Source organism: Apodemus sylvaticus, chromosome 20, assembly GCF_947179515.1.
Source record: "Apodemus sylvaticus chromosome 20, mApoSyl1.1, whole genome shotgun sequence".
Classification (NCBI taxonomy): Eukaryota; Metazoa; Chordata; class Mammalia; order Rodentia; family Muridae; genus Apodemus; species Apodemus sylvaticus.
This window is the reverse complement of record NC_067491.1, coordinates 51,452,458-51,468,447: the sequence shown is the minus strand read 5'-3', so window position 1 is coordinate 51,468,447 and position 15,990 is coordinate 51,452,458. Positions and strand designations below refer to the sequence as shown.

The window sequence follows — 15,990 nt, the reverse complement described above, 5'->3', positions numbered from 1 at the left end:
GGCAAGACAACGCTCCTTCCTCACACCCAGTTTTTGTTATCTGTGAAATGGGCATACTCTAATGAAGCCTGGAGTGTGTGCCGTGTGCTTTACACGGTGATGATCCAGAAATGGTGAGGGTTTCACCCCAAGATGATATGTCAGTTATATTCCACCACAGTAACAAAACACCGCAAGCAATCGACTTACAAGGGGAGTGACTATTGTCTATGGTCTCTTGACCTTTACCACTTTGGGTCTGTGGAAACTCACTATCTCATGGAAGGAGCATGAGGTAGAAAAGGTGTCTTCATCTCCTAGCAGCCAAGAAAAAGCAAGAGAAACAGGAAGGGCTGGTATCCCAGGGTTCCCCTCAAGGGCACCCCACCCCCACTGACCAAGGGCTGCAAGATAAGCTTTCAATACATGCCTCTGGGAGATTTTCAGGATAAAAAGTGAAACAAGGTAACAGGAGGGATAAAGGAGAGAGCTCCAGGCATTCCAGTGGCTTAGTGCAGACCTGAATCTTAATATGATTTACTGAAGAAATGGCAAGGTGACTTGAGGAGACACCCCCAGCTTTCAGGGCTGGTCCCCTCCTCAGGGACTTGGCAACCGTTCTGAATGCTGGGTATATACAGTTAAGTGCAGAGCCTGTATACCCTCAGAGCAAACTGCAGGTCTTCAGAGCTGGAGGAGCATGGCCCCAACTGGTACCCTATCCTCATGGAGGGGCCTCTGGGATCTGAGTGGGGACCTATTTACATGACTGGTAGGAGAGCGGTTCTATGGTGATGTGTGGCAGGTTTCCTTTCCAAAGCCTGGATGCCATTTCCAGCCCTTCAGATCACAGGTGAGGCTGATGGAGGAATTATTGTTTAACCTCCTCTTGCTGCCACCCCCAGATCACAAAGTAGGGGCAATACATCAAAAGCGGATCTGTAGATTTACCATAGCATCCATATTAATTATTACTTGACGCTGTCACAAAACACTCAATAAAGAAAGTATTTATTCTGGTTTATAGTTTGAAAGGATAGTCCATCATGGTTGGAAAGAAAGGGCAGCAGGAGCTTGAAGCAGATGATTTACACCAAGTCTACAGGAAGGAAGCAGAGAGAGGCTGGGGCTGGGGCTGGGGCTGGGGCAGGGCGGGGGCAGGCCTGGGGCAGGGGCGGGGCTGAGCTTGTTTTCTTCTTCTTAGGCTCAGAACCTCAGCTCTAGGGATAATACTATTTACATTCAGTGCAGGTCTTCCTTCTTCAGTCAAACCTTTCCAGAAACATCCTCATGGACACGCCCAGAGGTGTGTTTCCATGGTGATTCTTTCTAATTTCCTCAGGCTAACAATCTAGATTAGCCAGCATGGCACCCTACTTCCATAGACATCAGTTGGAGCTATTATCTTTATTAGCTACTAAGAAGGGGCTCTGCTCTTGAATCTTTCACCCCTGAGACTGTTTCAAGAGCTGAGACTCTCACCTCTGTTGCAAAAACAGTGGTTTCTACTACCAGACTGGACAGAACAACCTTTGAATATGAAGAACAGCGCTTTGTGTCCACAGAGAGAGCCTGTCTGTGTTGATTCAGACTGCAGAGCAGGCCAGCCTAAATCACAGTCAGATCTGAAGGGAGGAATCTGATTACCTTCTGTCTACGCTGGGTTTTATCAGAGCATTTCTGTGCACCGACTTCAGGCCCCACTTAATGAACACACAAAACACACTCGCAATTAGCAACACCTATTTGTGTGCCAACAATTCACACACGAAAGTCAACATCCAATGATGACGCTGTTTAATTTACACAGCAAATTATCCTTAAAAACAATTTCTGCAGCACGCTGCTCCCGTGGGCTGCCTGCTAAGGTGAACCGTGGATTTGCTTTGCAAATTCTTTGAACAGAGGCTGGTGGGCCCAGTGAGGCACTTCAGGACTAACCTTTGTAGGAGTTAAATGTATGTAAGGGTGTAAGGCTGTGTGTGTGTGTGTGTGTGTGTGTGTGTGTGTATGTGTGTGCATGCATGCGTGTATGTGTGTGGAAGATCCAAACAGGTCCTCATTCATGCTTGAGAAGCACTTTATTGGTTAAGTTATCTTCCTAGCCCCGGGACTAACCTCTGAGACCTGATAAGACAGTACATGGGTTAAGTGGTGTGGAAGCCTCTTCCCAAGTAACGTACATATAGACATTACTTATTACACACACATATATATAGTCAGACAGAACCCTATATTCAGATTCTACAGCTTGAGGGAGATGGGCATTTCCCAGAAGGAGAAGGTCCAAATGTCTTCTGTCTTCTGTTTTCTGGCAATGCTTCCCAAGGGCGTTGCTTAGAGCCTTTGCACATTCTGCAGATACCCTGGCAGTGTGTTAAAATGTGAACATCCATCACTTCCTTGTGGATACCTCAGAACTGTATTCATAAACATCACAACCTCAAAATTTTGTGGCCATCAGACTTACTGCTAGATCATGTTCTATCATGTGCTAATAAAATCTCAGAATGTGGGGGCTGGAGAGATGGATCAGTGGTTAAGAGTACTTGCTGCTCTTCCAGAAGACCTGAGTTGGGTTCCCAGCACCCACCTGGTGGCTCTCAATCATCTGTCACTCCAATTCCAGGGGAGTTTGACACCCTCTTTGGGCATCTTCATGTACTTCATGCATGTGTTGTACATATGAAAATGTAGGCAAAACACACACACACACACACACAAACTATGCCATGATTTAAATGCAAAAAAAAATTGGTTTTCTTTGTAGTTTTGTATCTATGCATTAAAAAATGTTCTAAGGCATGGTCTCTAGACATCACCAGACTCCCAACAAGGCTAAGTCACAAATAAGCTTTAGATCAACCACACAGAAAGGAGTCAGAAGATACTGTTACTAGAAACATGGCTTTGGTGGTCTAAAAAGGATGGGAACCCAACCTCTCAACACAGAGGCCAGGAAAGCAGCTATCTTGTGACTGTTATGGTTTAAATATGAGGTGTGCTTCACTTACCTAAAAGGCTCATCTGTTGGAGGTTTGGCTCCTGGCCTGTGGTACTATCATAGAAGGTTCTAGAAACTTCAGGAGGTGAAACCTAGGTGGAGGAAGTAGTTTCTGGGGATGGGTCCTTAAAGTTATCATGTCCCTGCTCTCTTACTGTCTTGTTCTTGACTTCCAGTTTGCAAGGAGATAAAAAAAAAAAAGCCCCCTGGACACATAATCTTACCACCATGTTGTTCTGCCTCACAATGAGTCAAGAAATACAGAATCAAGTTGCCAGGGATGCAACCCTGTGAAGCCGTGGGCCCTAGTAGACCTGTTTCCCTTCAGTTGTTCTGTTGGGTATTTTGTTACAGTGAAAGAAAAGTAATGATTGCAGTGTCAGAGGTAGTCTCCTGTTCCACCCATGGCTTGCTATCACAGAGATGCAGCATGTCCCCGTGGGAGGTCATGTCCTGGGTGGGTCAGGGACTCCTCTGGAGGAGATCCAGGCTGTGTTCTGGGTCCAGAAGCTTCTTACTGGTCAGGATCTGTTGGGATTGCTGTATCAACTTCTGCACAGTTTAGTGGTGTAGAAATCAACACTCCAGTCCCACCAGGAACTGGGAGACAGCTAAGCTGTTTAAACAGTCAACTGAGAGTCTTGAGCAAATGCATCGGTAATTTCCTTTGCTTGGTGTCTTGGTTAGTTTTTATTGTCCACTCAAGAGGATCTCAACTGAGGGATTTCTCAAGTAATTCTCAGACTATATCACTCAGTGGTCTTGTCTGTGGGGGACCTGTCTTGACTATTGATTAATTGTTGTGGCAAGGCCTAGCACACTGTGGGGTTGCCACCCTCAGACAGGTAGTCTTGAGCTATATAAGAAAGCAGGCGGACCATGAGCGGAGAGAGGCAGCCAGTAGGCAGCACCCTCCACAACCTCTGCAGTTCCTGCCTCCAGGCTCCTGCCTGAGTTTGTGCCTAGACTTCCCTCAGGGATGGAATGTGACCTGGAAATGGACCCTGAAATAAATCCTTTCCTGCTCTAGGCTGCTTTGGGTCTTGTGCACTTTATCACAGCAACAGAGAAGAAAGGACTACAGTGGGGCTGGCCGGATGGCACAAGCCCGAATCAGGGCATACATAACCAAATATTTTTCAAAGCTGGCATACTCCAGACTTGACTGTTTCTCTGTGTGAGTTTTTTTATTAATTTATGTTGCATGGCTGCAACAAAACGCCTGACAGAAATGAGTGAGGAAAGATTTACTTTGGCTTATAGGGTTCAGTCCTCTGAAACCCTCTGCCCTCTCTTGGCCTCACACTCTTATGCACAAAATCAGGATGGCAGAAATGAGACGCCATGACAGTCACACCTAGAATGATTCCTAATCCCCTAGACATTTCTTTCTTTTTTTTTTTTTACTTATTTATTTGTGTACTGTGTAAATGTGCATGTTCCAAAACATCCATGGTGGGTGTCGGAGGACAACTGGAGGAGATGGTTCTTTTCTTTTACCATGAGGGTCTTGGGGATGGAGTTTGGGTCATCAGTCTTGGAAGCAGCAACCTTCAGGCACTGTCCACCTCAGTGGTCCTCCCTGGGCATGTTTTCATCCAATCAAGTTAGCACAATTGACTATCACGTCCACAATTGACTATCACGTCAACAATTGACTATCAAATCTTCTCTGATTTCTCTTATACATTTTTGTGGCCCTCCTCCTTTCCTTCTTTCTCTACTCCCTTTCTTCTATGCTTCATACTTCCCTAGGTCCAGAGACCCTTCTATCTATCTATCTATCTATCTATCTATCTATCTATCTATCTATCTATCTATTATCTATCTGATACTTCTATCAGTGAACACATCAAACATTTGTCCTGTCAGGAAGGGAAGACAGATTCCAGCAGGAAGAGAGGCAATGCAAAACAGTAAAGAAGTTAAGTGTGGAGCGTGATTAGGAGATAGGAGGGAGGGGACTGTTATGGGGGCTGGGTTTTTAATTGGAGTAACAACAATGGTCTGAAACAGACTGTGGTTATGGTTGTGCAACTCGATAAATATACTAAAAATGGCTGAACTGGATGTGTAGGTTACTTGTGTGTGAATTATGTCTCAATAAGGAGACCACAGGGACATAAACACATCAAGTACGCTGGAGGATGGTGGGCGCTTGGGCGTGGCACCTAAGAGTAATAGATAAGGGATGAAGGTTGCTATGGACTGAATGTGTATGCCTTCCACAGTTCACATGTGGAAGCCTTGACCTGCAGTGTGATGGTGTTAGAGAGCCAGGCAATTGGCAGGGGTTTAGGATTGGGCAAGTCCTAGAGGGTGGGGCCCTCATGATAGGCCCTATAGGAAGAGGCCCATTGAGACGGCATCGACTGTAAGGTGGGCAGAGAGCCGTCACCAGGAGCTGAATTTCTTACCTTGAATTTTCCAACCCTCTAGAGCTATGGGCAATAATAAAGGCCTCTCCCTAGTCCCTGCCCCTGTGTATGTGCACAGTGCAAGGGTGCCCTTGGAGGCCAGAAGAGGGGCTCGAATTCTTGAAGCTGGAGTTACATATGACATGGGTGCTAGGAAATGAATTAGAATCCTCTGCAAGAGCAGCAAGGGCTCTTGGCTGTTTATCCATCTCTCCAGACCCCAGATGCTTGCCTTTTAAGCTACCCTGTCTACTCCCATGGTTTGCTTTACTAGCCTGAAGTAAGGAAAGGGTCCTTAGAGCATTATCGTTTCACAGGGGTGAGAAAGCAAGACATGGAGAATTGTTTGGCTGGGGGAGCAGTCAGTGCAAAGGTCCTGGGGTTTCCCTCTTGTGGACAAGGAGCAGAAAGGACCAAAGGGAGAACAGAGCATAGTGGTTGGGAAACCTGAGAGCAGTTCTGAGGACTTTGGCTTGTCTTGTGGGTCAGAAAGGACAGCAGAGAGAGGACACCTGATGTATGTGTTCAACAGATGCTGCTGTCGACCCCAGTAGTTAATGCGTACCATTTAGAGATCATGGATTTTGCCTGCAACAGGCAAGATACCATGCCCTGAGATAGGCATCTGTAAATTCCATATCAAAACATCACCCAGCACTGGCTGAGATGATTTCTTCGGTCTAATTGGAAAGGAAATTGAGGCTTGGGGCAGATGAAGACTAGATTTCACTAAGGCAATGACAGAGCTACGAGACTTCGTAGGCCTTCCTTCCTCTAGAGCCCTCATCTTCCCTAATTTCACTGGCCCTGTTTTGTGTACACAGCAAGCATTCAATAAAGGCTCCTTGGACAGGTCAGCACAAGCACCTTTGGCATGAAACACTAACATGTCACTTCAGACAGAGAGGCTGTGTAGGGTGGGCACCGGGCTAAGGAGACAGCGGCCACTTACTGAGCTCGGCGATGCTGCCCACCCGTGTGGCCAGCAGGGACTGCTCGATGGTTCTCAGCTCTGATTGACTGAACATGGGTAGCTCTCCTGGCTTGCTGGGCCGCTGCGGGTCTCGGTGCAGGTTGAGGCTCTCTGGCAGGCTCAGCACACCTGCGGCAGGGAGGGAGAGAGAAGACAACAGCTCGTTACTTTTGAATTCATCAAGCGAGGAGGAGCCAAACCTCTTCCTGTGAGAAGCTGAGACGGGAGCCCACACGCTGGACCTCCAACCCCTTTTGGGTTGTATATAGAGTTCTCACGGGTGCTGGCCCCAAACATTATGTAGCCAAGGGTGACCTTGAACTTCTAATTCTCCCACCTCTATCTCCTGAGTGCTGGGATTACAGGTGTGCACAACCATGTCCAGTTTATTCTGGGAATCAAACCCAGGCTTCATCCATGCTAGGCAAGTACAGACCAACTGACCTGCATCCCAGGCCTTGGGCCCCTTTTAGATATAGATGCTGACTTAACAACCAGGTAAGCCTTTGTCTGGACACTGTATTTCCAAAGATCATGAACGGAATTTTTCTCTGGCCTAGCAGGGAATCTGTCTGCTGAGAAGTTCTCTTCCTGAACCCAGAGGTGACCACTTGATCCCTTTCTTCCAGAGACAGGCCAAGCCCTGGGGAGTGGGGAAGGGCAGTTCCTTTGAGGACTTTCTTCATTGGTTGAATACACGTAACCAGTGTGGATGGCCTGAGATCTGGGAGACAAGGCTTCAGGATTTCTCTGTAGTGATGTATATGGGGTTGAGGGTTGGGGGAAGTCCCTAGGATTTCTATACCTTGTCCTGTGAATGCTCACAGAACTTCCTAGAACACAATACTCTTCCCTCCCTTTCTGCTTGGTAAACATTGAGTGAGGACCTGAATTGTAACTATGTGGCTTACCCAGAGGCATTTAAAACATCACCAAATCGCTAATCATCCCAGGAGGAGGAAGGAGTGTGTCCCTGCTTCTTGAATTCCAAGTCTGATTAACTGACTTACTTTGGTCAAGGCTTTGTTAACGACAGGATAGAATCAGAGCCTGAAAAGTGCCTATGACGTTGTAATTGCTTTCTTGAGCTCTGACTTTGTGATGAACAGAATATACCCTGGGTGGCCTTGCTCGTTTAAGGAAGGGGAAATGATAGAGAGACACACACACAGTGGTATACCTCAGCCAAATACATCAAACACACACACACACACACACACACACACACAGAGACAGACACACAGATATAGACACAGACACACACACACACACAGACATAGACACAGACACAGACACACACACAGAGAGACACAGACACAGACACACACACAGAGACACAGATATAGACACACACACACACAGACACAGACACATACACACAGACACACCCACAGACACACACACACACACAGACACAGACACATACACACAGACACACCCACAGACACACACACACACATACACACAGACACACCCACAGACACACACACACACACACAGACACAGACACATACACACAGACACACCCACAGACACACACACAGACATAGACACAGACACAGACACACAGACACAGACACACACACAGACACAGACAGACACAGAGACACGGACACAGACACACACAGAGACACAGATAGACACACAGACACAGACACACACACACACAGAGACAGACACAGACACACACACAGAGACAGACAGACAGACACACACACACATACACACAGACAGACAGACACACACAGAAAGACAGACAGACAGACACACACACACACAGACACACACAGACACAGACATACACACAGACACAGATAGACACACAGACACGGACAGAGACAGACACACAGACACACACACACACACACACACACACACACCATAGAAGCTCACAGAATGACTCGGGAGCTATAACCCATGATCAGCGTACAGGTGCGGAATGGTGTAAATGATGCTAGTCAACTGGCAGAGGGAGAGGAGGCAGAATGGAAGGCCAGTAGCTCCTCAGCCTCACTCATCTGACCACAGATCTCAGCAGCCCCACCCAGATCCCGCAGCTCATTGAGCTGCTGAGGCTGTGGGGGGGAAGGGGGCAGCTAGAATAACCGTTGTTTTGAATGCATGGTAACAGTGGCTAAGGGATATGAAGGCCCACTTGGTTTTAATACTCATAGAGACCTGACATTTTTCAGACAAATTTTCATTCAAGACCCTTCTCCAACTACTATGTGTCAAACACTTAGTAGCTCCAAAGAACGTACTTCATATCACAGTCCAGCACACAAGGTGCTTTGTATGCTTGCCTTCAAAAATCTTCCACAGAAAACTGCCTGTCCTTACTGTATAATGCAGCCTCTGCTCTGTTATCCCCTTCTCTTCTATATAATATGTGTGTATATGTATGTATGTATATGTATATATATGTATGTATGTATGTATATATATGTATGTAAGTATATATATGTATTTATGTATATATGTATGTATATGTATGTGTATATATGTATTTATGTATATGTGCATGTATGTATATGCATGTATATATGTATGTATACATGTGTGTATATGTGTGTCTATACATATGTATGTATATGCATGTATATATATATGTGTATATGTGTGTGTATGTATGTATGTGTGTATGTATGTGTATATAAAGATGGCAGTGGCCCCTAAAGTGATCTGAGGCCCCTAATGTGTTGCAACAGGCAGTGAGCTTGGGACATCACAGCCTGGCACACAGGCCAGTACAGCCTCTCCAGTCACTGGACACCTGAGGACTTTCAGTTTCTAGACAGGGAAGACCAGAACTACAGAAAGGTGCCCACTATGCAAGGGACCCTTCTGCCTCTCCAACATCCTCCCGTTGGAACCAGGCAGGGAGGCCTTGAGTCCTCTTCTTCCTTCCTCCCATCAACTTGATAGTCAGAGGCTGGACCAGGGAGGTGTTGCCATAGCAACAAATCTTGGGTCTATCTCCCACCTGAGGTCTCTGATGTCTGTGGCTCTAACACACACACACCGACCTCCTATCCCCTTGAAGAGGTCAATCCGTAGGATGCAAGAAAATCCTGACCCCGGACTAGAAAGTGAAGTTTCATGTACCCCTCACTGTGGGTAGAGGGGAGGATGACCAAGAGGCTTAAAGAGCCAATCATGAAGTCCTGAACACCAGGGGGGAGGGGTGGACCAACATCAGCACAGGTCCTCAGGCGTCTCTAAGGTTTTCCTGTGCCTGTGGTTTTCATCATTGGCTACAGGTTAGCCCAGATCTCCCACCCGTAAACTGCTCCACAACTGGCACAGGAGAGAGAAACTTGAGTCTGGAACTCTTGAGTGTCACCCTAGCTTGACTCTTCCTGTGCGTGTGGGGGTGGGGAACGGGGGTGGGTGGGAGAGATAAGGCACTGAATTTGTCTTTCTTCTGGAGCTGCTGGGGAGGGGGGTGTGAAACAAGATCCGGTGGACTGTCTTTCCTGGGCTAAGCAGAAAGGTTCTCCACACACCGGGCCTGAGGTGAAAGTTGGCACACAGACGCCAGCTCTGGACTTCTTCCCGCTTCCCCGCTCAGATGAGCAATCAATCCCCCTTGGAATTGCTTGTCCTTTTGGAGAGTTATGAAATTCAAATGTGGCAATGCTATTTATCCAAAGAAGCCTTAAGAACTAGATGACAGAGCTTTGCACAATCTGTAATTGATCTATTATGCAAAGATGATGTATTATGGTTTTATTCTCTTTTTGAGAACCCCATATAGGGTGTCTTAGGATTCTCTTGCTGTGACAAGGCACCATGAGCATGGCAACTCTTATGAAAGAAAACACTTCACTGGGACTGGCGTACAGTTCAGAGGTTCGGTCCATTATTGTCACGGCGAGAAGCTGTGGAGCCACACAGGCTGCCATGGTGCTGGCGAAGGAGCCAGAAGTGCTACACCTGGATTGGCAGGCATCAGAGAGTGTGACACTGGGCCACACTTGACTTTCCTACAGTGACACACTTCTTCCAACAAGGCCACAGCAAGGCCACATCTCCTAACAACGCCACTCCCTGTGGGCCCACGGGGCCATTTTCATTCAAGTTGCCTCAGAGGGCTTAACACATAAACTGAAATGATTATTTTTCTAATGTTAAAAAGTATATAGGTGAATAAGAAGGCCTGAGCATCATATTTTAGTGTCTGAGGCAAGCCTCTTATTGGAGTTGAGGACACAATGGCTTGGTGATTAAGATCCAAGTTCACCATTGCAGTTCGGAGGGCTGTGAGAGATGGCTCAGCCGATCGAGTATTTGCTGTAAGCCTGAAGACCCAAAAAAGGCATGTAAAAGCCAGATATGTGGATGTGGCCTGTTGTGTGTGTGTGTGTGTGTCTGTATCTGTGTGTGTCCGTATGTGTGTCTGTTTGTGTCTGTGTCTGTATCTGTATCTGTGTCTGTGTCTCTGTGTCTATGTCTGCCTATGTGTCTGTGTCTGTGTGTCTGTGTGTCTGTATCTGTCTGTGTCTGTGTGTCTGTGTCTGTCTGTGTCTGTGTGTCTGTGTGTCTGTGTGTCTGTGTGTCTGTGTCTGTGTGTTTGTCTGTTTGTGTCTGTCTGTGTCTGTCTGTGTCTGTGTGTCTGTGTGTTTGTCTGTGTTTGTGTCTCTGTGTCTGTCTGTGTCTGTGTGTCTGTGTGTCTATGTCTGTGTGTTTGTGTGTCTGTGTGTCTATGTCTGTGTGTAGACAGGAGCTTGCTAGCTAGCCAGCCCATCCAAATCAGTGATCTCTAGATTCAGGAAGAGAACTTGTCTAAATATATATATGACAGAGATTGATAGAGGAAGAGTGCTGATGTTGACTATACACACATGTACACACATGCACACACATGCACACACATGTACACTCACCAGTGTACACACACACACACACACACACACACACAGCAAACAGGAGGGGAGGAGCCTTGGAAGACATGGCTGGGTGCTAATGCCACTTCGCTACCTCCCCTGGGGCTGCCAGGCTCGGACTTGGCTCCCTGGCTCCGTCCCACCCTTTGCAGTGTTTGGTATTGCTTTCGTCATGGCTGGTGGAGAGGCAGGAATGGGATAATATATATGGACAAGCTGGCACAGCGAATGGAGTCGATAAATGTTTGCTAATAAAGTAAGTAAATGAAGTTCTTTGGAGCTAAAGATTTAGGAAGTCAATAACCCAGTCGCTGCTAGGAGGCTTTCTTTTATGGTTAGATTTATGAACAAACAAAATAGAAAGTCAGAGATTTCTTTCTCTTTCCTTGCTTCTTTGTTTGTTTGTTTGTTTATATGTCTATTCCACCAGCTTGGAGCTCCCCCTTTATTTGAAAAGAATTGGCATCAGGAAGCAGATTTAGGGCTGGTCCAGGGAACCATCCATCTGTGTGAAGCAGGCCCTTTTTCTGCTAGTTGTGAGCACAATTCCTGGTTCAAGGTATGCTCAAAAATGAATTTCCTTTTCAAGAGATCTTTCTTAAACATCTTGGACCCAGGGCACTTGAGAATGAGCGTGGAGAGAGCACACATGTAGAGCCTTTCCAGAAATGGGTCCCGGGGTATGCTGAGGTATGGAGTCTGAAACCCGGTTAAGGAAGGGCGTGTTGACCTTCAGAAAATGCAAATACCCTGGCCTGGGTAGATGTCTGAGGCTGGATGCCGGAGGCCTCCAGCTCAGCTGTGAACACAGACCTCCACCAGCTGGAATACTGTGGAAGACACAGCAGAGGTCAGACTCCATCCTGTGTGGTCCCCTGTGGTCCTGTAAAGCCGCCCCAGGCAAGCCCAAGACAGCTTCAGTTCCTAGGAACTCAGCTCCATCTGGGATTGTGAGAATCGGACTCCATGATTTTGAGTTCTGAGTTCTGGGTCTGGCCCACAGCACTGGTGCATCTAGCTAGCTTCCCCTGAAGCACCAGTTTCCCTGGGGGAATACTATAGACTAATGGAGAACATTCTAGCATAACTGTCACAGGGCCACTGCTGGAAGATTAAACGAGTAAAATGCAGCTTGCTCTCTATAAATAGCTCAATAATGACAGCTGCTATTATCATTATAATTGTTGTTGGAGGACAGTCCAGGGAGGAACAAAGGCCCAGAGGCAGGTGCTCAGTGTGGGGGGGGAAGCATGCGGAGCAGAGGGTGCAGAGGTGGTTACGTGGACATAGGCAGCTGCAGATCACAGAAGACTTTTATTTACCAGCCAGAATCTCAACCTTCACCTATAAGCACGGTGCGTCTCCCTCCATCCACAGCCCAGTTTCGAGAAACAGTGATCTCACAGAGCATCTTCATCACTGCCTTCCCAGCTCCACCCCCCACCACCACCCCCGCCTGGGTCATCTAACAAACCCAAGGCTATCCTTTTGAGCTCCCACTTGGGATGCTCAAGGACTTGAAGAAGCTTCAGGCCCTGCTTTTGAGGAACTTTCAGTCCAGACAGCCAGGTAGACAGTGAGAAGGGTGTCAGAGACAGCCAGAAGCAAGACACAGAGAGGTTAAGGTCGGTAGAAGGAGCCGGGTGGCGCACGCCTGTAATCCCAGCACTCTGGGAGGCAGAGGCAGGTGGATTTCTGAGTTCGAGACCAGCCTGGTCTACAGGGTGAGTTCCAGGACAGCCAGAGCTATACAGAGAAACCCTGTCTTGAAAAAACCAAATCCAAAAAAAAAAAAAAAAAAAAAAAAAAAGGCAGGTAAAATGGAGTCACAAGCAGGAAGTGGTCTGACATGACCCCACAAGCTGTGAGTCATAGGCAACCAGCTCTTCCTCCTGCCCAGCTAGGGATGAGCTAGGGGCTACCTTCCCTCTGGGCTTAGTGCATGGCGGGAGCTATCCTGCTCTAGAGACTTTGTATAATGAAAGGGTTAACTCAGGAACTTTAGGAAGGTCTTGGGACACTTGCCCCTCCAGGAAGGGAGAGGCTAAATTACTTTCCTTAGACCACAGGGTGGTCCCTGTAGCTAGGAAATGCCCAGAGTAACACTGTTCTGCCAATCACATTGTGCCTAATGGCGGCTGCCCTGAGAACTGTAGAAAAGGCCTGCACAACCCGGCATGCATGGTTGTTCCGTCTCCATGTGCAGGGCGGCCCCAGCATGCCGGACATGAAATAAAACTCCTCTTGCTTTTTGCATTGATTGCTGTCTCCGCATGGTCTACCCAGGGGGTCTCTCTTGTACGTTAAGACTCCCTTGAGTCTCAGAATAAGAACCAAGGCACAGAGACAGTGGGGATGTTAGTGTGACACTGGTGGTATAGTGAGAGAACTAACTGGAGAAGCAAGAAAGTCAAGGGTTAGAAGCTTAGCACATTCTCTCATTCAGTGAGCATTAACCGTGAAAGGATAGAAAATAATACAGCCTAACTCTAATGACCCCAAGAAGTCAGAAGTTTAAAATGCTATCTCACTCCAAAGAAGCTCTAACTCCAGCCTTCTAAGGAGCCCCAAACACTTCGTATTCCAGAGCCCGCTCTTTGTGCTCTTTGTTAGAAACTAGGTAAAAGGTCACATTCCAGAGCCCACCCTTTGTTAAGACCTAGGCAAAAAGGCCTTGAATAGGTGATCCTGGCCCCATAAGGTAACTGGAAATGAGCTAATTATCTGCTTATCTTGCTTCTGTAAACTGCTTACACCATTACCCCCACCCAGGAGTTCACACAGCTATAGACCTCCAAGAAAATAGGAAACTAATTGGTCCATGGGCTCCAATAATTTAAACTGATAGGCCTAAAAACTATGGAGTGGTACAAATCAATTGGCTCTCACCTCGCAGGCTCTTGATGCTAAAGAATGATTGGTTTGTGATTCGAGGGCTTTGTTGTAAACCTATAAAAGCTGTCGCGATTCTGCACTCAGGGTCCACAGTCCTCTACCCCTGCGTGGTGTACGGCTGTGGAACCCAGAGTTCTGGAATAAAGAAATCCTCTTGCTATTGCATCGAGACCGTTTCTCACGAGTTGTGTCGCCTTCTGAGGTGTAGGGCGCTGGGGCGCCCTCAGTTTTTGGGGGTCTTACAGCTGAGCACCTACTGGGTGCCAGGCAATGTTGTAGATTCTCAGGACCTGGTGGCAAAGTACTGGAGAGCCTTGCTATTTCCAAATGAACACTCTAGCACATGATTACAATAGTCTGTCGCTAGGCAGTAAGGGTCACGCGGGAAGCGGCAGGAAATAAAGAAGTAAAGAAGCAGCTGAAGTGGAGACTTGAAGGAAGTGACAGATGCCCGATCTGGTAAAGAGCGGGCATCTGTCAACAGAGGGGGTGGTAGGAGGAAAGGTCAAAGGGTTCGGCGTGCTGGGGCTGATAGAGAAAGGGACAGAGTAGCGAGCGAGCGAGTGAGGAGAAGTCGTCTGGTGATGGAGCGCCGAGGATGGATTGACTGAGGATGACCCCAGAGATTTTGGATCTGACCTAGTGGAAAGGCAATCTGTGTTCTGGCTGAGCAAGGCTTAACTTCCACAGACCCCGCAGATTAATTCTGCAAGGGGCCGACCTGTTGGCCATGCTCCCAGACTCTAGGCTTCTGACACGAGGTCCTCAAGTCCACAATTCTGTGACAATCAGTCTTGTAAGGGTGATACCCCAAGCCCCTGGTATTCCACCCCCACAGTCACCCGGCAACAGCCAGGTAGGCCCCGCTCCACAGTTACCTGGCAATAGCCAGGTAGGCGGCCCGCTATAAAAGGGGCTGTCTGCCCACCCCCATTACTCTCTTGTTCTCTCTTCTCTTACTCACTGTTCTCTCCCTCAGTTCCCTGCCCCACTCCACGTGGCCATGGTTGGCCCCTACTTCTCTACCTTCTCCCTTTCCCTACTTCTCTACAGTAAACTCCAAAACCATAGACTAACTCTTCTCATCTGGACCCGCCCGTGCTGGAACAATGGGGCAGGTCTTCCCCTAAAGACCCCTAAAGGCCTCCCAGAGTTCCCAGCCATGGCTGCTACCAACCCAAGCTGTCTGCATCAAGCCAAGGACACTCTGGTCCCCCCCCCCCCCCCCCCGCGGGACCCAGCTGGAATTCCCCTGTTCCCTGCCCAGGGCAAGAGCCTAGCCGTGAGGGCCCACACTCCTGTTCTCAGCTCTTCTGGCGCCTGTGGGTGTCCAAGACTGCGAACCTGTCTCCTTGGAGTTCTGTCCTGCCAGCTACCCTGGTAACCTGCCAAAAACTTTGTCTTCCCCACCCCCAGCTCGAGGTCTGTGAGGACATCCACTGCAGTCGATCTCCCCGAGTCCGCCTTGCCCAATGGCGGATCTACTTGCCAGTCCATTGGCCCCCTTCCCTGCTCCACCCTATTTTCTCCTAGGTTTCCACCTCTACTGTATCATCCATGCACTCTCTACATAACCCTCAGTGCTATCCATCCTGTAAGGAAAGAAAAGTACATTTCCCAGTTTCCCCATGTTTTCAGTTCGATGGCTTACTTGCTTTAGGGCCTAACTCTTCCTAAGAGTCTCAGGGAGTGTTATTGCAGATCTCCCACCAGGTCTGGGGTAGTTGTGGAAGTGTTAACAGTGGTGAGCTTCCAGGAGGGGAGTGTGTTGTCTTTGGATAGTTTTCTGCAAAGCTTACCTGATCTGTGCACAGCAGTGACACTGAGGGGGAAAAC

At 47.9% G+C, this 15,990-nt stretch overlaps 1 protein-coding gene across 2 annotated transcripts in view; it reads right to left on the bottom strand.

The window, feature by feature from the left end:
• Abtb3 (ankyrin repeat and BTB domain containing 3) overlaps positions 1–15,990 on the bottom strand; it is a 269,082-nt gene that overhangs the window by 105,130 nt on the left and 147,962 nt on the right. For both annotated transcript variants that reach the window (XM_052165691.1, XM_052165693.1), the window contains exon 2: positions 6,353–6,502. In XM_052165691.1, the coding sequence (XP_052021651.1) occupies positions 6,353–6,502 (150 nt within the window). The remainder of the gene's footprint in view (positions 1–6,352; positions 6,503–15,990) is intronic.